A 23,193-nucleotide genomic window follows, 5' to 3' on the forward strand; every position below is an offset into this window, starting at 1 on the left:
CCGCAGTGGAGTGCTCCGGAAAGTTGGACCAACTGGTGTTCTTTAACGTGCACCGATATCGCACAGTACACGGGCCTCTAGAATTTCGCCTCCGTTGAAATGTGGCCACCGCGGACGAGAATGAACCCACGTCTTTCGGGTCAGCAGCCGAGCGCCATAACCACTGAGCCACCGTGGCGGCTCTTCGTCTCCCGTGTTCATCATTCATGCTCGTGCAATTTAGTTTAAAGAAATATGAAATGACTCATTTCCCCAAAAATGTATGCTAATACTGAGCAGTAAAGTCGCCTGCAGAAAATGAAAATGGTTTGGTTTGGTTTGGTTTATGGGGTTTAACGTCCCAGAGCGACTAAGGTTATGAGAGACGCCGTAGTGGAGGGCTCCGGAAATTTCGACCACCTGGGGTTCTTTAACGTGCACTGACATCGCACAGTACCCGGGCCTCTAGAATTTCTCCTCCAAAGAAATTCTAGCCGACGCGGCCGGGACCGAACCCGCGTCTTTTGGGTCAGCAGCCGAGCACCATAGCCGCTGAGCCACCGCGGCGGCTAGAAAATGAAAATGGAAATAGACTACCATTTCAAATGCGAAGACTGCATCCAATAATTGAGAATATAGGAAAAAAACTGAAATCAGTGACCGATCTGCTAAAGATAAAGATAAAGAATTCGGCCTGAATTCTAGGTTCCGACCATTGTTGCGTTGCAAGAAACTGCTGGTCTGTGGTCCCGCGAGCTCCGGAAACTTTGTGTCGCGAGCGTTCCGACCCATACTCGGCGTCGCAGGGTGCCGGCCTCGTCGCGGACGCGGGGCTCATGTTCAGCGTTCGAAAACGCGAACGTAAAAGCCAAGGGACGCGAACACGTGGACACGGCGTTCGAGAACGCGACCGTCAGGGCCCAGGGACGCTTCCTCTGGAGAATGCGTTGCTTGGTCTCGTGGGCACGGCGTTCGAGGGAGCAGCAGTGAACGCACGGCAGCCAACGAGGAGAGTCTTCCTCCAGCAGCGGAAGAGAGCAGCTGCTCGGGGAGCCAGTCTGCACCTTCCAAGGGCCTGGAGCCCTCTGTTCTTTTGGGTCAAATTCTTCTAATAAAGACCCATTTCTCAGCCTTCACCGAGTCCACAGCCCGTACCTCGCAACACCATGTTAAACATATTTCTCGTTTCTTCCGGCTGACGAATTCAAAAACTGAGGACGAACAATCTAAAGGTGATACAGACACTTCACATGGTCTATCATACTGAAACACACCCTAGGGAAAAGCAAAGTTTTTACAATTTCACCCGGAAATAATCTCTAGAAAGAAAACGAAGAACACAGAAGAAAACTCGAAAGATAAAAGATGCGAGGATGAGACGTACGCACAAATGCAGCAAAATAAAAAAGAAACGATAGGTTATTAGGTGATACAGAAACCCACAGGATCGAAAAAAAAACTATACGCGCTAGGATAATCAAGCACACTCATTTCCAGACAAAAATTTATGATTAGAAGGGAACTCAAACTATTAGTTCATTTTCCTTGGACGATGGTACTTGGAGCGGTATATCTAGCAGGTTAGCATGAGCTTAAACTGGGTTTGAAAAGTAAATTTTCTTTCTTTATAAACTGTAATTCAAGAATTCAACAGTAAAGGTTTAACTGATTCCGTGCAGGGTATGGGGGATTCTGAAAAGCGTAATTGGCACTGGCCTCGCAGATATCGTAATCCTGGCGCAGCAAATTATAGGCTGCACCACAAATTGACATGCTGTCACGTCGGTATTAAGCGGGCGAGGGTGAACAGCGGCGTAGCCCTGGACGTGCGCTTCCAGAGCACATCTAAAGCACACACTTCTTCCTCTTCTTGATTGGCGCTTTCGTCTGCATGAGCGCTGGCGTCATTAGCCCCCTCCTCCGAAGGCATCGACCCGATGCTGAAACGAACGCAGGGCTCTCGAGAGGAGTTAGTGCGCTCTTTCGTAGTAGGGCTTCAGACGAACCACGTGGTCGACCTCGGGGCGGTGGGGGCGTCGAGGTTGGTCAGTCACGTGAGGGACGACTTCATAATTCAGGGCTTCAAAGCGTCGCACAATTCGGTACGGACCGAAATAGCGGCGCAAGAGCTTTTCACTTATTCCGCGTCGTCGGATTGGGGACCAAACCCAGACAAGATCACCCGGGCGGTATTCAAGCCGCCTCCGTAGGTTGTAGCATTGCGCGTCCTGGCCCTGTTGGTCCTGAATGCGAAGCCGTGCGAGTTGGCGGGCAGCTTCGGCGCGTTGTAAGAAGGATGCAGCGTCGTCATTTGGGTGGTCGTCGTCATGAGACAGCATGACATCGAGTGTTGTCACCTGACGTCCATAGACGAGACTAAACAGTGTCATGTTGGTGGTTTCTTGTATGGCTGTATTATACGCGAACGTTACGTAGCGCAGGACGTCGTCCCAGGTCTTATGTTCCACGTCCACGTACATAGAAAGCATGTTTGCAAGCGTCTTGTTTACACGTTCCGTCAGTCCGTTAGTTTGGAGATGATGCGAAGTCAACCTACGGTGACTGATGTGACTGAAAACTAGAATATGGTGCAGGAGCTCAGAGGAAAAGGCAGCCCCTCTGTCCGCAATCAAAACTTGTGGAGCACCATGACGTAAGACAATGATGTAGGGAAGTGTCCGAGCAAGTCCATGCCAACATGTTGAAACGCTTGCGAAGGCGGCTCAATGGGCTTCGGGAATCCGGCTGGCTTCACGAGCGGAACCTTACGGCGCTGGCAATCCCGGCAAGTGCGGACGTAATGTGCAACGTCATGGCCCAGGCGAGGCCAGTAGTACTGGCTTGTGTTCTCGCTTGTGTTCTAGTAACACCAAGGTGACCGGAAGCTGGTTCGTCATGGTAGGCGTGAAGAATTCCATTGCGTAGGGTCACGGGGACGACCAGCAAGTATGGCCTAGTGTTGGCAGCGAAATTCATCTGAAAGAGAGCACTTTTACGTATGCGGAGATACGACAAAGCGCGCCTGAACGCTTTAGGAACTCTGCTGCTGGCACCTTCAAGGTAACGAATGACGTCGCGAAGATCGGAGTTGGCGCGTTGATGCTCGGCGTAATCGTTGGTATGTATTGCATTCAGGAATACTTCATCGCCGTCAGCAGCGTCGTTCGGAGCTGGTTGCACAGGAGCACGAGTTAAGCAGTCTGCGTCTCCATGTGTGTAACCAGATTTTTAAATGACGGTGATATCGAACTCTTGAAGTCGAAGGCTCCATCGAGCGAGGCGGCCGGAAGGATCCTTGAGATTGGTTAGGCAGCACAGTGCGTGATAATCGGCCACTACTTTGAAGGAGTGGCCGTAAAGGTATGGTCTGAACTTGGAAACTGCCCACACGATGGCGAGGCATTCTTTTTCAGAGGATTCTGTCTTGGAGAGCGCTTGGCTGGCACAGGCGATGACACGTTGTTGGTACCGCTGAACCTGAACGAGGACAGCGCCCAAACCAACGTTGCTCGCGTCGGTGTGGACCCTTGTGTCTGCAAGCTCATCAAAGTGCGCCAGCAAAGGGGGGGGGGGGGGGTGACTGCAGGTGGCGTTGAAGCTCCTGAAACGCCTTCTGCTGCGGTGGTTCCCACTTGAACGGTACATGCGCTTTTGTCAGATCAGTAAGGGGTGAGAAAATTTCAGAGAAATTGTCCACGAAGCGGCGGTAATACGCGCATAGCCCGAGGAAGCGACGGACTTCCTTTGGTCACGCGGCAGTGGAAAATGTGCAATGGCGGATGTTTTTTCGGGATCCGGAAGGACCCCTTCTTGGTTCACGACATGGCCTAAAAACTCGTGCACAAAATGACATTTTTCGGCTTTTAGAGTAAGGCCTGATGACGTTATGGCCTGCAATACCTCCTCGAGGTGACGAAGGTGCTCCTCGAAAGACGGGGCAAAAACGATAACCAGACAGGTAAACCAGACACGTTTTCCACTTCAAATCCACAAGAACGGTGTCCATGAGCCTTTACAAAGTCGCGGGTGCCGAAAAAAGACCAAATGGCATCACCTGAAACTCGCACAACCCGTCTGCAGTGATGAACGCCGTCTTTTTGCGGTCTCTTTCGTCTACCTCAATTTTCCAATATCCAGACTTCAGGCCCATAGAGGAGAAATATTGTTACGGGACGGCGGGCCCGCGCAGAGAAAGCCACACAGGGACGCAGGAGACCTAGGTAAACACAACCGCCGCAGTGATTTTCCTTCGTTCTCTACCTCTCGAGCTAGCGCAGCGCGCTCTCTCCTTGCGCTCGCCCCGCGCCTCTTCTTTTTCCAAGCAGGGTACTTGGTCTGCGTACGCCGTGTCCGGGGCGTTTATTCCCGTAATATCTTTCCACCGGGGGGGGGGGGGGGGGGGTGAAAAAGTGGGTCGCAGTGCGACGGTCCAGGTGTTCGAGTACAGGGAGGCCAGCCGGGGAGTACGGCAGCTTCAATGTGATGCCGTCCTGAGGCACTGAAGCAGTCGACGTAGTCGGAGAGGCCCCGGCGTGCTTTTCGTTGACGTTGTTGGCACCGTCCATGTTGGCGCCCATGGCACGGCGCTCCACTTATGGGGCGGCATTCTGGGAGGGAGGCCTGGAGCCAGCAGGCGACGGCACTGTTGAGGACGTGGGAGCTACTAAGCGTGATCCGGGAGCCAAGTCGGTATCACTGCGGGTGCCGGAGACATATCGCTTCATGTTTGAAACATGCTCTGGGAAAATGTGGTGCACACTGCATGGTCGATGCTCGGGGATGTCCTCGAGGCGGTGTGTCACGGGGCCGAGCCGTGCAACGACACGGTAAGGGCCGCGGTATCGGGGCAAGAGCTTCGCGGCACGGCCAGTCGCGCGGGTGGTGCGGCGAACGAAGACCAAGTCACCGGACCGGTAGGAGGGAGGTGGTGGTGCTGCCGCATGGGCGACTTGCACACGCGCATGAGCCGTGAGAAGGTTGCGCTGAGCGTCGAGGCGGGCGTAACGAAGTAGTTGGGCGGAGTCAGTTAGTGACGCAGTAGGATGGAGAAGGCTTAACTGCGCGTCGAGAGGGATGGAGGACGTTTTGCCATAGACGACTGAGAACGGCTGACATGCGTTGTTTTTTGCGCCGCAGCGTTGAGTGCAAAAGCTGCAGCAGAAACAAAACGATCCCAGTTTGTGTGGGACGGAGCGAAGTAGGAGGCGAGTATATATGTGAGGGTGCGGTTAACACGCTCCACGAGGCCATTGCACTGGGGATGATTGACGGATGTAGTGGAATGTGCAGTGTCGAAGGAGCGGAGGGCTCGCTCAAATTCGTGGAACATAAATCAGCTCCCACGGTCCGTGATGAGGCGTCGGGGCACATCGTGCCAAATAACAAGATGCTGGTCCAGAAACAAGACGGCATGAGCGGACGACGTTTCTGGAACGGGCACTGATTCGACCCACTTGGAAAAGTAGTCAATCGCAACCATGATATACCGGTTGCCGGCGCGCGTCTGCGGGAATAGCCCCAATTGGTCCAGTCCGACCAGTTCGAAAGGTGAACTCGGCGGCGAAAATGCCGGCGGGGGTGGCTTGGTTACTCATGTGGACGACTTACTCCGGAAAGTCCGGAATGAAACGGCGGAAATACGAAGCAAATCCAGGGAAACTTTTGAACTCTCTGGCGGTGGTGGGAGCTTCTTAATCCATAAGCGCTTTTACCTTTTGAGGGTCGGGACGGATGCCATGTCGGCTCACAACGTGACCCAAGTACGTCACCTCTGTGAAAGCGAAGAAACATTTTTTTTTTGGTTTTAAGCGAAGCCCAGCAGAGGTAAGGGCTTCGAGGACGAGTTTGAGTCGCCTTAGGTGTTCTTCAAACGTAGCCGCGTAGACAATTGCGTCGTCCAGGTAGACCAACGCCGTAGTCCACTTCTTATGGCCTAAGACGCGATCCATGATGCTTTGAAAGACAGCTGGAGAATTCGAGAGACCGAAGGGCATACGGTTGAACTGGTAAAGGCCGTCGGCAGTCACGAAAGCCTCTTTTCCGCTCCATCGGGGTGAACAGGCACCTACCAGCAGCCGGAGAGCAGATCTAGGGTGGAAAAATAAAGGGCCCCCTTCAGGCGGTCAAGTGCATCGTCGATGCGGGGCAGCGGGTACAGGTCGAGATGGGTGACGGCGTCGTTGAGCTTGCGGTAGTCCACGCAGATGTAGATCGCCCCATCCTTCTTCCGCACAAGGACGACGGGAGAGGACCAGGGGCTGCACGAAGGGGAAATGACGCCCTGGTCTAGCATGTCGGCCACGTGCTGCCGAGTAACCCGGCCTTCGGCTGGTGCGACACGACGGGGTTGATGGTGGATGGACCCGTGACCGGCAGTGTCGATGCGGTGGTGTGTCCAGGTAGTACACTCGAGTTCTTCGGCACGTAGAGCGAGGCAACTGTGGTGTTGCTACAGTAGGGTCTTGAGTGCAGCGAGCTCCGCGGAGGTCAGGCTGGGACCAGAATTGAAAGACTCCCACGGTAGGGTCTCAGGTGTTGGTGGGGTCGGTGCCAAGGCCACAGGCTGCTGAGAGGTACCGGTGAGTTGGGCCTAAAACGTGCGCCGTGCTCAGGGGCGACCTGTGACGCAGTACTAGTGGGTGACCACCGATGTTAAGGACCAGCACGTGAGCCTTTCCGTTCACCACTGACAGAAGGCACCGAGGTGAGGTCGTCTCGGGCTGGTGTGGCACAGCGGAGCGGGGCTCGAAGAGCACATCGGCGGTTATCTGGTCGCCAAGTTGACCCTGCACCCAGGTTGCCGCTCCCGGTAGTAGGGTCACGTCAGAAGCCGCCAACACAGCGCACACGTCGGACGGCGGAACGGGACGTCGAAGGTTCGATAGTACGCCGCGCAGAGAGGCGGAGGCACGCTTGGCAGCCTATACCAGGAGGAGGCATAGCTCCGCGCCGTAGTGAAAAAGCCGACGTGCCCAGCCTTGGCGACGGGGAGGCCGGTACGCCTGCTGTCGCGAAGTCGACAACGACCCCAACTTGCTGGCACCAGCCGCACCCGAGAACTACCGGCCAAATTGGGCTGTCGGCGGCCACACACTCGGTCGCGAAGGTCGTGCCGAAAGCACGCACATCCACGACGACGCGTCCGAGTTGGTGCACCAGGGTGCCGTTGAATGTCAAAAGCTGGGTCTCGGGGGCCAGCGGAAGCACGTGGGGCACGCCGGTCACAGGTGACTTGTCCAGGACGTTCACAGCAGTCCCCGGGTCGACTAGGTCATTCACGTGCTGGCCGACTATAGCCACGTCCGCAAATACGTAGGGCGTTGCACGAGAGCGTAGCAGCGACGAGCGGGAGGAATCGAGACTCAGAAGCGTGGGGACCGGTGAAGCAGCCACTGCAGTAGTGATGGCAGGAACAATAGCTGGCGGTGTTGTTAATGCCGAGCTCAAAGACGAAGCCATCGGCTGAGCAATAGTAAAGGGGTCACTCACGGTGGCCGCTGTCGGCGGTCCCACGTCGTTCTGGCCCTGTGCCTCTCCATCTGGCTGCGCTTGCTTAGAAGGCGCCGAGCCGACGTTATCTTCTGCGGTCTTGGCGCTCTCCTTGCTGTTGGACGACTTTTAACCGTGGGCTTGCGATGCTTCTAGTGGCGCTTGTCGGTGCGCACTGGCCCTCCTCGGCCCAGAAGAGCACCTGTCATGGACGCCGCGCCTTCCACGGACAATGGCGCGGTCAAGTCCTCCTGACTTGACCGCGCCATTGTCCGTGGAAGGCGCGGCGTCCACGACAGGTGCTCTTCTGGGCCGAGTACGTTCGTGAAAGCTGAGGTGACGTCCTTCTTCAACTCTACTAGGGCCATTGCGCTTTGGCCACTGCTTTAGCAAAAATCGAAAGAGTAACTTCACAGACGTGATCAGCAACGATAACCGCCTTAGCATCCGTTTAAGTCGTAACGGGGGCTCGTGGCCACAGCCAAAATAGTTTCTGCATTTCCCACTTGAGCCATGCAAACTCATGCAACTCATGCTTTGTAATGAAAAGTTCACCTCATCTCTATCTGCTAATTTACCCGCAGCGGTGGCTCAGTGGTTATAGCGCTCGGCTGCTTACTCGAAAGACGCGCGTTCGATACCGGCCGCCGCCGTAGAATTTCGATAGAGGCGAAATTCTAGAGGCCTGTGAACTGTGCGATCTCAGAGCGCGTTAAAGAACCCCAGGTGGTCAAAATTTCCGGAGCCCTTCACTACGGCGTCCCTCATAGCCTGAGTCGCTTTGGGACGTTAAGCCTCCATAGACCATGGAACATTAGTAACCAGAACCACCGCAAATCTTTTCAAACTAACCTTGATGCGGAGAATACTGGGCGTTCTACATGATTAACGTCCCTTAAGGTGTGAGGTCATTTTGAGAACGCAATATTTGAAATTGAAATTTAAAGTTTATTTCTCCACACACATTACAGTGAAAAAGAGGACACTGGGCAAAAAGCTTTGTAATGCAGCTTGAAGTAGCACCCAGTGCCCCATGAATACATCGACAGCGGTGTGTTTCGCGAACATCAGGTTCCGGGGGGAAGAAATTAGTTTTAAATATTTTGTTTAATCAGAACGCATGTTCATTTCTGAAAGAACTCCAAAAAATTGTTTCTTCTAATTAAGACCGTTCAAAATAAACAGCTAATTTTGTAACCCACTGCTCACCTTGCCGAACCGAGGCTAAAAGTTTTACATAAAAATAATTACCTAATGTTTGCAGCATAATACGGACAATTGCATCAATCAGAGAAAATCGAAAAAAATTCCCTCGGCCTAACCGCCCGCTTATTAGGGCTCAAAATTTGCACAAAGGTGGCATTTGTCAGTCAGTTTTGTTTCATATTACGTTTGGGTGGAGTACTTGCCTGATTCGGTCAAAATTGATCGATAACCTTCATCGTCTGTGCCGACGGCGAACCAAAACTACGAGCTTTCACACTAACGATACCGGTAGCTCCATCATGCGCCCTCCAGACGAACGAGCAGTCTACCGTGCAGGGGGGCTGCGTATAAACTCATGGGAGAAGCGCCAGAAGCGGGGATGGGGGGAAGTTGCGTGCAACAACGTTTTCTGCGCCCAATTTTGATGAAAGAGCCGAGAACGCACTTTCAAACCGACCGCGGAGCCGCTTTCACTCCTCTTGCGTTTCGCCGCAGCCTCAATAGTAGGGGGCTCGTTCCTTCGGCAGGCACAGATGGTGCTGCGGGCACGACGGCTGCGAAAGCTTGCCGTTTCAGTCCGCATGACCGCGTACGATAGAGGTTTTCGAATAATTCTGAACAAATCAGACAAGTACCCCTTCCAAACGAAGTGTAAAACAAAAGTGACCGCCAAATGCCACTTTGGTGCGAAATTGGAGCCCGAATCAGGAAGTCGTTAGGCCGAGAAAATTTTTTTCGATTCTCTCTGATTGACGCAACAGTCGGTAGAGACAGGGCAGGAAGATGGGTTTCTTGACAACACAAAGTTAACAAAAGAGAGGGAAGCCTCAGGTGGTTAGCCAATGTTTCGACTGGAGGACTGGTCTTCGCCTGGGTGATGCGTTTATCATTGGCGGCGGTTTTATAGATCCTTCGCTTCGAGGAGGAAGTTCCGGTGGTGGAGGATAGGGTGATGTGGGAAGGGTGGTGCGATGAGGAGCGTGAAGTTGAAATCTGTTGTCCAGGCGGGATGGATGCTGAAGAGGATTAAGCGGTTGACCTGAAAAATTGTGATAAACATTAAGCTAGTTCAGCAGAAAGGAATCTGAGGAGTGAGGAGGGTAGAGATATGGCGAACTTGGGCTTGAACGGCTGTGTGTCCGCCTTGTGGAACTGCGACAGGTGGCAGGGTAGGACTGGCTGCGTTGACAAGAAAAAACTAGGAGAAAACAATTGAGCATCATGGCAGAAGGTACGGGGAAGCAGGAAAAAAAAAATAAAGGGGTGCGAAAAAAGACCGAAAAGAAGATTGGCGCAGCTGGAAAGAAGTGCGAATGCCACGGGTTCTAGGGAAATGATATCTGGAGATGCAGAGCATAAGGTAAAATTAGGTAAGAAAAAACGATAATAGTAAAAAGAGAGAAATATAACAACGGAGACGGGCTGGGCGGGGAGGGGGGGAAACGCTAAAGAACGATTTGAAACACTGGGCAAGCCTGCGTAATGTGTTTTTCATTTGAGGTGTTATTTTTGCTCTGACCAGGTGCGAGACCTTTCTGAAGAACTACGTCAGTGGTGGAATGTATCTAGAAGAATTTAGGTGTCGTTTGGAAATCTTTATCCCTGCTAGGTGTAGGGTTTTAAATTTGTGGATTAAGAATATCTTTGTATTTTCTATCGCTTGCTGATTTTAAGCCTCATTTTAGGATGAATAGTTTAAGCTCATCGAAATTATGACGACGTTCTTTAACATGTCGGGAAACTGCTTTCTGAACGTTCTTTCCAGCGTCAGCACGGCGGCCATTTCGCCTTGCGCAGATTGATTGTCCGGTTTCTCTTATATACTGTTTCTGAGAGGAGGAGCATTGAAGGATGTAAATAACGTTAGACGACGCGCAGTTAAAGCTAGTCTTCATTATCGAAGATGGAGCCGCTTGCCGTTCTTCTAACAGTAGTGTAACTTTGTGAATGCTTGCATGAGTTGCGTCTGGGTCGGGAGCATGAGCTCATTGTCGGCGAGATTTTCTTATCGAGCCTAGCATGTACTAGGATATCGCTAAGGTATGTGTTGCTTTTGTATGTGACCATTGGTGCATCGGCAAATATATACTTAAGACGGCCGTTGCTGGCTAAAGTAGAGTTCGATTTCCGCAGAATACTGTTCACGTTAGGAAAGGCGTTCAAAAATATCGTTATAAATGCAGGGGGGGGGGGGGGGGGGTTCAGTGTTAGCTTTTTGTACATCGCCTCGTTTTAGACTAGACATTCGTTGGACATATGATTAAGGGAGTTTTGGGGATGGTTCTTATCAAGTAGGGTGTTTTTTTAACGAGTGGAGTTGTTTGAAATAGTCATCGTCGTCTGTACATATTATTTTAAGGTGCGTTACCTGTACTACAAATACGCCTTGCTTACAGTATCCTCGATGATGGCTAGTGAAATGTAAGTAATGCTGTCGGTCTGTAGCCGTACTGTCGAGAGTGTTTTTAAGCTGGAGGTTTGCTGAACGAGCAGTAGTGTAAAGAAAAATGGGCACATTCTGGAGTGGCAGAAGGGAAATTTAATGCTAGAGTGGTCGAATTAAGGAGAGACACGAGCGCTTTTAAAATCTCAGATCCGTCTTGTCATGTCAGGAAAATGTCGTCTATGTAATGCAGGTATATCAGCAGTTTTTCTATGAATAACTTTTAGAACGTTAGACCTCAGAAACCGCATTAAAATGTTTGCGTAGGTCGGTCTTAATGGATTGCCATACTTGCTACAAATACTTGAAGGCCATAACAACAATCGAACTCTAAAACAGTTGAGCTTGAGTATCGACCGAGGTAGCGAGAGATAAAGAGTTAATTTTTCATGCTGGTGTGGATTTTGATTTAAAGCGTTCGCGAGAGCTCGACAGCGCGTCGATCATCCGTGTACAAAGCGGCGACATCAAATGTAACCAGTGTGCTACCCGCTCGGGTAATGACTGTGTCTTGAAGTGATTCTGTAATTTGAAAGAAGTGGGATGTTCTGGACGGTAAAAAGGAGGGGTGGAATGTCTGTAAGCTAGTAGTTCAGAAAGAAGAAAGTTCTGTGTAGGCATGCTGTTGTTCGAAACGATAGGCCTGCCTGGGTTATCTGGTTTAAACAAGTCTTCTACGAAAACCTTATGGATTGTACGAAGTGAAAGCTTCCTCCTTGTTTGTTTGACGGATTTAAGAAGTTGAAGTCTGATTGTGTGTTTAGGTTCCTGGATAATAGGTCTGCCAGTTTCCTCAGAATTACTTGGCAGCAGCTTAGGGTAGGATTGATATCTAATTTCTTATACTGGCAAGGGTTGTTGAGTTGCGTGCTGGCCTCTTGCTTTCGGCTGATGGCAAGATGACTAGGCTACCCATATTCTCTGTTGGCCTTATGACTATTTCGTTTCAAGAAGGTAACTAGTTAAGAGCCTGTTCTGTCGAGATAACGTTTCTTCGCTTTCGACCTTGCCTTGTTTTTTTTCTATATATTGTTTTGACGTCAGATTTAATATACAAGTCTAATTCGGGACTCTGTACCGCGTCCGGGCTACGCACTTTGAGGCTTCCTCCTCCCTTGTTCACTTTGGGTTTGCAACGTCAGTTATTTTTCTTTATTTGTCAGTTTAGACAATATTAATTGTTTCTAACCACCCATGTTTTTTTTTCGATTTAATAACTAAAATGCTCGCAAAAGTACGACCAAGGCGTTTCGAACACAATGGATGGTTATGTCCGCTTGACAACACTATTGTTTTGATTTGTGTGATGCCGCGTCTCGTTTAAGAAATGGCAGCACACGGACGCTAGACTTTTTGAAGCGCATTGGGATCACGGATGGTCTGCACACACTTAAAACTTAGACCACAGGTGTAAATCTTCCTGTCTGTCTACTGATGCCGCAAAAAACACGAAAAATGAGCCGCAACACGGGAAAAAGGAAGGAAAAGCAAGGGTAAGGAGGAGCTGAACTACGAATATGTTTATAGCATTGCAAGTTATTTTGAATTTTATTTTTTCGTTTTTATCAAAACTTAATTTTTTCGATTCTTGTTACGTGAAGCATCCTAACCTTATTCCCGTACAAGCTTCTTTATTAAAGCTTTCTACCCCTATTTATTGTAAATCTAGCTTGAAATAAACCGCAATAAGTAATTTCATGTTACTTTTTTCTTATTGCTGCATTTTGCCGGCGGAGGGGGGGGGGGGCGGTTTCGGAAAAGTAGCTTCGTTGCCCTATGCCTTAGACCCTTCGAACATCGCCGAACCCTCTCGAGTTGCTTGTTGAAAATCTTCTTCGTCAACGTTCATCCGTTCGCTTTGCCAAGAATGTTTGCTTAGGCTGACGGCACGTCAGAGAGAGAAAGGTGCTGGAGACGACAAGCGCGCTGCCCAGCTGTAAAAAACTATTAGATCTTAGCTTACCGGCTTAGTCCATTAATCAGCGAAAGCTGACTGGCGTTAGCGGCCGAGAGATGTGGAGTGGCAGGCCCATTTTGACGTTTCACAGGCGACTTCCCGGTTGGGCGTCTCACAGGCCCGTTATGGCGTCTATATGATCACCTGAAAACTCGGTTTTGTTCCTCTTGCGTTCTTGGGTTCGATCGCGTTTCCGGCACACTTCACGGACTCCAGTACCCGCTTGCACGAAGCACATGGTCATGTTCCCAGCATTATCTTATTCGCAGTCTAAATCTTTCGTTGGCTGCGAGAAAAGGAAAGGCGCATAACTGCCTCAATTTGTAGGCAGACACCACCGCCACCTCACAGCTCGATTGAGGCTGTCCAGTGACGGCTCACTGGGTCAGTGGACACCTGAATCACGCTGTGAGGTGGCGGTGGTGTCCGCCTACAAAGTTAACTGAGGCAGTTATGCGCCTTTCCTTTTCCTCACAACCATCGGAGGGTTTAGAATCCGTTGGTTTTTAGGAAAGGAAAGGCCCATAACTGGCTCACTGGGCCAATGGACACCTCAGTCATGTTTTCAGGTACGTGGCCGTAGGGTCCCCCTAACGCGTTACGCGCAACGTGTTACATGGTTGTCGTTGTACCCCCTAAATTGGGTCTACTAATTGGCTTGTAGAAAGCTATTACAGCTTTGCTGAACGCGGAGACACCTAAATCCCCAAAAGCGGCGTAGGCAGCCGAGCTCGTTCTCAAGTGAAGAAAATGGCCCGAAGGCGTAAGCTCCTCAAGGAGCGAGTAAAAGGAACTAGGCAGATCATGCGCACTAGCCGCCGCGGTGGCTCAGTGGTTATGGTGCTGACCCGAAAGACGCGGGTTCGATCCCGGCCGCGGCGGTTGAATTTCTTTGGAGGAGAAATTCTAGAGGCCCGTGTACTGTGCGATGTCAGTGCACGTTAAAGAACCCCAGGTGGTCGAAATTTCCGGAGCCCTCCACTACGGCGTCCCTCATAGCCTTAGTCGCTTTGGGACGTTAAACCCCATAAACCAAACCAGATCATGCGCACTGCCGAGCTCGAAGAATACAAGCGGGTGAAAGCAGGTCATGTTCATCTGGCAAAAGATAGGACTGATAGCCGAGTGAGGATACCGCCATCTATGAGTTGCCTTGAAAGAGCTACATGATAAGTGCGCTCATTCTATGTTTGTATCTACGCTGAACGATAGTATCGACAATGAGTATTTTTTGTTCGACAGAAGGTCTAATCACTTGATTAGCTGTTTTCAGTGTAACACATGCGAAGCCCTGAGGAAACGTATCATTTGCAAGCATACTTTAAATACTGCTTGCACAAAGTAATGGCAGTGGTGCAAGCCTGGGCACTGCCCGACAGTATTAAGTGGTATTCGTAACCGTCAAAATATGAACAACAATATAGGTTGTGATATATGCTGTGATCAATATCGCGCGCGCCATTCTAGTCATTGCAGTTAAACTTGAAGTGACATTGAGGACAAATTGTCGTTGGTCAGTATCGATAGATTATCGCGTTCTCTTGATAAAAATAAAATGTGCAATGAAAAGAGCGCTTTTATAAGGGGTAAAATGTGCTGAACATCAAGTGCACTTATCGCCACCACCAGCCTTTTCGCAAGCGAACTGTGGTGCCGTTAGGAAAGTTTTCAATCCCGAATCTTTGAGTCTAGGCTTCAGCGCAACTCTCCTGCACGCAGTGATAAAAGACCGTACAGTCGATTACTAATCAAAATAAAAATTGAATAGGTGTATCATATAAGCTATTATATACAAAATTGTATATCGAACGCCACCATTCTCCTCAAACTTATTTACAACCTAAATTTCCCTATTTGCCAATCCATAGCTTAATGTCGGATATTTTTTCAGCACTAAATAGAAAGATGGCTCATATCTAGATTTTGAGAAACGCCGGAGTAATGACGCATCACATACAAGGGTGTGCGCAAGCGGAAATATAGCGAAATATCTCCTAGGCGTCGTGACTCTTGAGCTTACTCAAAACTTAGTAGAGTGTAACTGCGCTCTGTGGTAGTCACTACCACTCCATGCATTAATCTATCAGACGTAATTCTGACGCCTGGGAAACGCTGCCCACACTCTTTAATCTTTTTCGAAGGATATGTTCGCGGGACCAGTGTCCGAAGAAATGTGCCATGGTTGAAGCAGCAAATTCCCTGGAGATTCATTGTCGTCTTCCGTTCAGGCAGCGCTTCAGCTGTATCATGTGTGGCGAAAGGGCCATGTTCATTACGACGCCGCGGGGCCTCTATTTGCCACACGAAGGCCATGCCTTGCGCAGCAGATCATTGAAAATTTAGGAGATAAATGTGATTTATGCGGCAGAGTATGCGTTAGCATTAGTGTTACCCGGGATTTTTGTCCCCCAGTCCGTCATTGATCATGTGACACGGCATACCTCCTCTCGAATCTCCACCATCCGCCACCCTTCGCCTCTCACCCTCTTTTCGTTTTCCTTCAAATTTTCTTCGCCCTCCTTCTCTCGTCTGAATATGGGCAGGGGCGATTTTTCTCTACTTACTTTGCCACTTCCTAACCGAAGCTTCAGAGAGACGTACTAACTGAAAGATTTTTTCCAACACGGCGATCTATTTACTAATGCATTAAAATATTAAAAGCCGCCGCGGTGGCTCAGTAGTTATGGTGCTCGGCTGCTGACCCAAAAGACGCGGGTTCGATCCCGGCCGCGGCGGCTAGAATTTCTTTGGAGGAGAAATTCTAGAGACCCGTGTACTATGCGATGTCAGTGCACGTTAGAGAACCTCAGGTGGTCGAAATTTCCGGATCCCTTCACTACGGCGTCTCTCATAGCCTGAGTCGCTTTGGGACGTTAAACCCCATAAACCAAACTGAACCAAACCAAAATATTAAAATACAGATAACGGGGAGAGCTTGCTTCAGTCAGGCTTATAAATGGCAACCAGACACTGTACGAAAAACGGAGTTATATTCTTTTGTACCTTTTTTTTCATTTCTTCCTTTGCCTTGTTGAGCTTTGTAGCTGTCATTAGAACACTTAAAAATTACAGGATTGCACTTAAGTCTGCTTAGGAGCGGAAATGCGAAAGCCTTTCCCTTTCCTCTCTTTCTACCAGAATATTTTCTTTATTTTCATGTTTTACTTCTTTTTGTTGTCATTTTTATTTACTATTAAATTTTTATTTTTACTTCGATCTTTTTATTTTTCATTTTGTTATCAATTTTTGGTTGTATTATTTTTACTTTTATTTTTCCTTTGCTTTTATTCTTTGTTTTTATTTTCCTCTTATTTTTCTCATTTTACCGATCGCTATCATCACTGTCACTCTCTAGCACTATCACAATCTCTCACACTATCACTATCAGAACACATTATCACAATAACTACTCTCACTATCGGCAGCTAACATTATCATTATCACTACCACCATCTCTAGCACTAACTATCAGTAGCTATCATTTTACTATCTACCACTATTTTTACTGCTTACTATCACTACTATCGTTACATATATATTGCTTATCAACTTTTGCTTAATCAACTTTTACATTTTATATTAATTACCATACAACTTGTGATTGAGAGCTCATGCGGACAGTTTTGCGGACAACTTCCGTCTACAACTTCCGTCCGCAGCTGCCGTGTACAGCTTCCACCTACAACTTCCGTCCACGCCACTCATGAGCCAATAAAGGCTTACGCCTTAAAAATGATCGAATAAGATTGGCTCTACTTTTCTTAGCCGTTGCCACCTCTTCGCCTTCCTTCCTTCGTTCCCAACCATGCAGTCTTCGTATTATCTTTTTCAGACTCAGATTCATCATCATTATCATCACTAGCCTGACTACACCCTCTGCAGTACGCAGGCCTCTCCCATATCTCTTCAATTAACCCTGTCCTGTGCCAGCTGTGGCCAACCTATCCCCTCAAACAAGAATAACATAGGCCGTGCTTTAACAACGTAGCAGCCGCAGCCCGTAATGAGGTTCCGCATATTTGGCACAAAACACAAGGCTTTTTACACATAAATATTTCTCACGGTGATGCCCATCAACTCCTCTTTACCGCGATAAATGGGAAAACAGCATCATCTCCTGTTTCTGCACTCCAGGATCAGGCTGGAGCGACGACGAAAGTTAAAGCTTGCAACCGGATGCTGGTTTCTCTTTTTCGTCGGAGAAGACTGCCCGAACCTGCCGGGTTCATCAAAACTAAGCGCGCACTGTAACTTCTTGCTTTTATGGACCGTGAGCATTGCAAGTGCAATGCTGTGGCGAGTGCTATTCAAGTTTTTCACTCCTCGAGGAAGAGGGTCACTACAAATTTCGCGCAAAGATTCGCCATCAACGACAAAACCACTTGCTCATATATCACGCACACGGTCTGCGTTGTGTTTTTAGTGTTTTGCTGCCCCTTAATTGAGCGTGGAATGTACAGTTTTTACGAGAGCTGAGCTTCTTGGATTGACACGGATAGAGTTAGCGAAGACAGACAAGATTGGTTAAATGCAATATACCAAATTAAGTTTCACTTCATTATAGTGGAAGAAAGAAAACGAGAGAGGTTACATAGATAGATTATAAATAAAATGACAGTGAAGAAGCCATGGGAAAGTACGTTACTACAAGCAAGATACACTGAAACAACATGAACAAAGGTTTGGAAAGGTCGTACTTGTTTGGATTGGCCAAACAAGAGGAAAAGACGTCAGGTCATTGAGGCGCAGTTAGTGGTTTAGTGGCTTTTGAGGAAGGAAAATGGCGTAGTAACTGTCTCACTTCTATGTGGACACCTCATCCATGCCGTGAAGGTAGAGAAGATGACAGTTAAAGAAAAAAAGAGAGAAATAGGTGCCGTAGTGGAGGGCTTCGGAGTAATTTCGACCACCCGGGAATCATTAACGAACACTGACACCACACATCACACGGGCGCCTTCTGCGTTTCGCCTCGATCGAAACGCGGCCGTCGCGGTCGGGTTTAAACCGGGGTACAACGGTTCAGTAGCCTAGCGCTCTGACCACTGAGCCACCGCGGCGGGTGAGGCGGAATGGCTGCGGCGGCAGTAGTAAGGCGGCTAGCGGCGGCGCCGCGACTAGACCGGCTATGTCTCTGATTGGCTGTTTGCTTCCCCACCTACTGTTTTTTCGTCACGATTAACGTATGGCCATAATAGCTGAAAAATGAAATTACTCTTTGTTATTGACGGCTCCAGATGAAGAAGCGAAAGAGGTCCCTAGGAAGGCGCCTAGATAATAGGGTCCCTGCTCTTGCTTTCTTGACCATTTACATCCGTACTAAATTAAATGGAACCCTAAAAAATACTGAGCCTTAAACAGTTTTGCAATTTGGCCAACAGGAATTCTTAAGGAGACAAAGGAGGGACACTTACGCCTGAAGGCCCACGGCTCCAGTGTTTGGATGGCACGCATGAAATGCAGCACGCCGAGGCTGCACTCCGCTGATATGTCAGCCTGCAGTAAGCGCCGTGTCAGCCGGCCGCTCATGCTGGACAAAGCCTGGGTGATCAGAGCCCTCATTCGAGAGGTTTTTGGCAGCACTGTGGTTGTGGTGGTGGAAGACTCTGTCGGCTGAGTGCCGGGCACGCTTGTCGTGGTCGCTGAATCACTCGGCGCCCTGGATGCGCTCGCTTCACTCCAGTCAGACGTAGTTAATTTTGGATCAGCCGCGACGGCCCACTTCTCTCCAGCGGTCGGTCGCCTTTCCATCATCTTCGACGCACTTATCACTGCAGCTGCGGTGGCGCTTTTTAGAACCGCACCACTAGACTGGGACTGGGGGAAAGCGTCTGCTGTTCCGAAAACAGTTCTGCTATCCACCATGGTAGCCGCGCTCAGAGCGCTCGGATGCACTGCGGTGAAAAGCTTGGCCACCGTGGCAACACTCTCGCTCATAGCAGTCGATGCATAACAAGAAAGCAGCAGAAGCAACCGTGTGTAGGATGCAGTCAGGAACCGCCGGGACCGCATGTCCGTGCCAGATGCCACCTTGGGCCACAGCTACACTCAGACGTTGGACTCCACTCGGCAGCAACACCCCTGAAAGAAATCAAGATCAAAATACAAGAGCTTGTGAAATGGATATTTAAAACAAACACTTGGTGAAAAGTGTAAGGTTTTATGTCACAACGTGTTAGGTAGGTAACGTTGGTTCACTGCAATCTGCGAACGTGTATTCATGATGTGTCGCAATTCCGAAGGGCGCGCAAGTAAATTACCTTTTATTTACTTCTTTATTTCGAATACTATGAATCCTTGAGATGAGGCAAATAGTATACGGAAATCAATTCAAACCTTCGCCTGAAAATTCTGTGCTGATTATTGCACCTTGTGAAGAGCTGTGCACTTCCTCGAATTCGGCCAACAAGTTAGAAGCCACCAACTTTTAGCATTAAAGGGAGAAGGGCGTGGGCATGCTTTACAGCGATAGCTTTTAGTAGTGCGCTGGACAGAACCCTTGTGGCCCGGTGTCCACAGCAGCTGCGCGCCACTTCCGTTTCGCAGGCAACCACGTGAGTAATCAAGAGATCAATTGTGCCTCGTACTGTACTCCTTGTCTTGGGTTGGGGCGCGCACAAGCCCGCGATTACGTGTTCACCCTACGCGCACAGTCCGTGCCTCGGGTCCCGTGCAACTTTCGCCGTCGTCGGGTGGGACGCGCGATCGTAAGGCGTCATCAAACGCCTCGAAACTCCTCCCGGACGCTGCCCGCAAACGCACTGCGTGATAACATGCACTCGTCTTCGGCCACGCATTTTTATGAGCATATTGAGATTTCATAGTAAATCTGAGGTATGTTTGGCCCCTTAGCAGCAGCCGTCATGGCTATAGGAGCATGATTATAAGGGCTGCTATTTCTTTTGCAGGACCTAAGAACCAGTACTGAAAAGAAAAAAAAAACGTTCGTCTTCGCGTGTGGCACAGCCTGCAGTCAGCCATCAGTGTGTGTCTGCATGGTTCGGACAGACATCACCTGCGCTACGCATCGCATCGAGCACAGTTCGTGGAAGCCATGTCTGTGAAGCACCTGCGCGGGTACGCGGCTTGGACTGCCTTGCAAGGCGTCGGCGGATAGCGTCTGAGTGTCGTTTCGCTGCTGCAATCAGGGTTGTAGGAGCGTGCTTCCAAGTGCTGCTATTTCTTTTGCCGGTCAACGAGTCTCATTATACCTCTCGAACGAACCTGTTTGCTACCACTGTTGCTGCCAGTGTTACCGAATGTTGCCCAGTGTTTCGCGCTGCTAACGGCGATAACTTCTAAAGTTAGTTGGCCATATAGATTGGGTACCTGGACGCCTGTTTTCTAAGCGCACTACCTGATCTGGCCAGCAAGTTTTTTGAAGAATTTACACAGAAAATGAACGACCCTGATGTAGCTGCGCTGCAAACAGCGCTTGCCAGCTTAGTGTCGGGAGTAGACACTTCGAAGTCTGTAGTTGAAGAGCGGAGAGCAGAAACCACAAGTACTAACCAAACAAAATAAAACTCTTGAAAACAGTTGCGGGTCTAGAGCAATATGTGCGACTGATTACTGTAATTAAAGAGATACAGAGCTCTATGAAATTATTCTTCACAGTAAACCTTGACTTTCGGGCTCGTTTTGGGCATGCTTATTTCGTCCGGCGCCAAAAAGCGCATTTATTCGGAATTAAATATCTTCCCACCATATCATTGCAACTTGTGACGTCCTTATCGAAAATTAGTTGCGACCGATTTGAAGTGAATAGGAATGTAGCGTAGACTCTGATCCACAAAGGAAGAAATGCGTCGATGCACGCAATTTACTTGCGAAGTTGAGCCGGTGATAGCGAAGCCTGTATTTTGTTTTCTGGTCTTTTTGAGGTTACAAAACCTCAGTTTGGGGCGAGAATGGGCTTTTTTATTATTAAAACGTGGTAATTTATCGATGCATGTCAAGTAGAGTTTCTGCTCAGTTTCCCACCGTAAAGACGATGAGAAAAGGGTGGACTGCACAGCGCCGACATACGTATACATCTTTCGTCCCGTCACAACTGAATCGGATATAAAAAGTGTCATTGCGTAGTTTTTGTCATGGGAAAAGAACATGAATTCCTGAACATTGCGCGGAAGGGGAGATTCGACAAGAATGACATCGGATTTGCTGGACCTCGCCACAACCCAATAGATGCAAATGATGACTTAACTCAAGAGTACACGAAACTTTTTGCATAAGGGCCTATGAACTAAACAAAACTTATGCTTGCACCTCTCAACTGACACCGATGAGATCGAAATGAGGCAAACAAGCGAGAATGGGCTCTTGGATGTCCGCTGAGAGAGAAATCTAAATTTATTGCTTGAATCCAGACGCATTCTAATTTGCTAATCCCTAACTGCCCTGCACCGTCACACTGTATTTTTCTACCGATAATCTCAAAAGCTATGTCAGCATTGCCCATCTGGATTCAATTTTAGTGCGCGAAGTCTACAAAAACATTACAGCGAAATTTCGTGTCTGTTGCAGTCCCTACAATATAATTTTTTATCTATATTTGTTGACGAAACCTGGCTATTACAGAATGACAAAAACCATTTTGTCCCCCATCGTACTTGCCTCAACATTGTCACCGCTCAAATGGCAACCACGGAGGAGCCGCTGTGTTTATTTCACTGCTGGTAAAATATATGAACGCTGGAGGACTCTACAGTTCCAGCCCATAAATGCGAATCCTTGTGGATAGAATCTGAAGAATCCCCAACACCCCTAAACACGAAGAAGATCATTCTCGGTTGCATTTATCGTTATCCACCATCTTCGGTCTCAAGGCTTTGCAATGAACCATCACATTATGCGCCGAAAAAAAGGTTATCACCATTAATGACGTTATGTCAATATTCTAGATGACAGTAACCTCAGCTGTATTAACTCCACGAAGAGCTTAGTAGGTTTGGGATATCAGGCACTAATCACACACCCTGCTAAATGTATTTCTGGGATCAGTAGTATCCTTATTGATCACATATCCTCTGAGATCATGGAACCCTTACAGACTAGTATTGTTGCCGTTACTATTAGAGGCAACTTCCTTGTTTTGTTTCACCCGCCGCGGAGGCTCAGTGGCTACGGCGCTCGACTGCTGGCCCGAAAGACGCGGGTTCGATCCCGGCCGCGGCGGCCGAATTTCGATGGAGGCGAAACTCTAGAGGCCCGTGTACTGTGCGATGTCAGTGCACGTTAAAGAACCCCGGGTGGTCGAAATTTCCGGAGCCCTTCACTACGGCGCCCCACATAGCCTGAGTAGCTTTGGGACGTTAAACCAAATAAATCAATCAATCAACCTTGTTTTGTTTCATCTGCCTACGAATGAACGGAAACCTTTTAGACATTTACAAAAAACATGCTTAACGCAGTAAAGTTCACTAATCGAGCCACTAACGTTGACTGGCATTTTTTTAACCTTCAAACGAATATTAAAGAGGTATTTAAGGAATTAGCAGCTACCATAAAAAAATGCCCTGATGTAAAACTACCGGGGAGAACAGTGAAAAAAAAAAGGTTATCTGCCTTAGTGTTTGGCTGACGACTGGCTTCCTAAGGTCTGTGCGAAAGAAAAAAGGTTTGTAGAAAAAGTTAATCACAGTCCTTTTAACATTAGGCTGCGGGTTTTTATAAAAAGCGCTGCAACATACTTAACAACTTCTGAAGGAAGCAAAACGAGAACACTGTGTTGCAGAAATAAGTATCGATGATACAGATTGCGAAAAGCATGAAGTATAACTAATTCTTTTTTGAATAGGAAGGCTCCTTACACACATACAAAAAAGCACAAACCTTCCGAATCTCTTGACAACAGTGCACTGAATATTGTGAACCCTTTTAAGAAATAATATTTCGTAAGTCCATCCCAGCCTATCTCAATTCCTGCAACGCTCTCTCAGCGCTCTCTGGAATCATTCTACCTTGTCCCGACCGTTACTGGTGCAGTTATCGGTATTCTTCATGAATTACAGGTCACCAGTGCTGGTTTAGGTGAGATTCATTCCGCTAATGCTCATCATTTCGGTAGACGGTTGCGAAGATTTTCGAATGCAACCTGTTGATTATTTGTCAAATATTTCA

The 23,193-nt window shown here is 48.7% G+C and overlaps 1 protein-coding gene across 2 annotated transcripts in view; it reads right to left on the reverse strand.

The window, feature by feature from the left end:
- LOC149355848 (nose resistant to fluoxetine protein 6-like) overlaps positions 1 to 23,193 on the reverse strand; it is a 116,057-nt gene that overhangs the window by 60,542 nt on the left and 32,322 nt on the right. For both annotated transcript variants that reach the window (XM_089584022.1, XM_089584021.1), the window contains exon 2: positions 18,486 to 19,152. In XM_089584022.1, the coding sequence (XP_089440148.1) occupies positions 18,486 to 19,083 (598 nt within the window). In that variant the 5' untranslated portion in view covers positions 19,084 to 19,152. The remainder of the gene's footprint in view (positions 1 to 18,485; positions 19,153 to 23,193) is intronic.

The sequence above is a fragment of the Amblyomma mixtum genome, chromosome 3, assembly GCF_055824585.1.
Source record: "Amblyomma mixtum isolate Tamu chromosome 3, ASM5582458v1, whole genome shotgun sequence".
Taxonomy (NCBI): Eukaryota; Metazoa; Arthropoda; class Arachnida; order Ixodida; family Ixodidae; genus Amblyomma; species Amblyomma mixtum.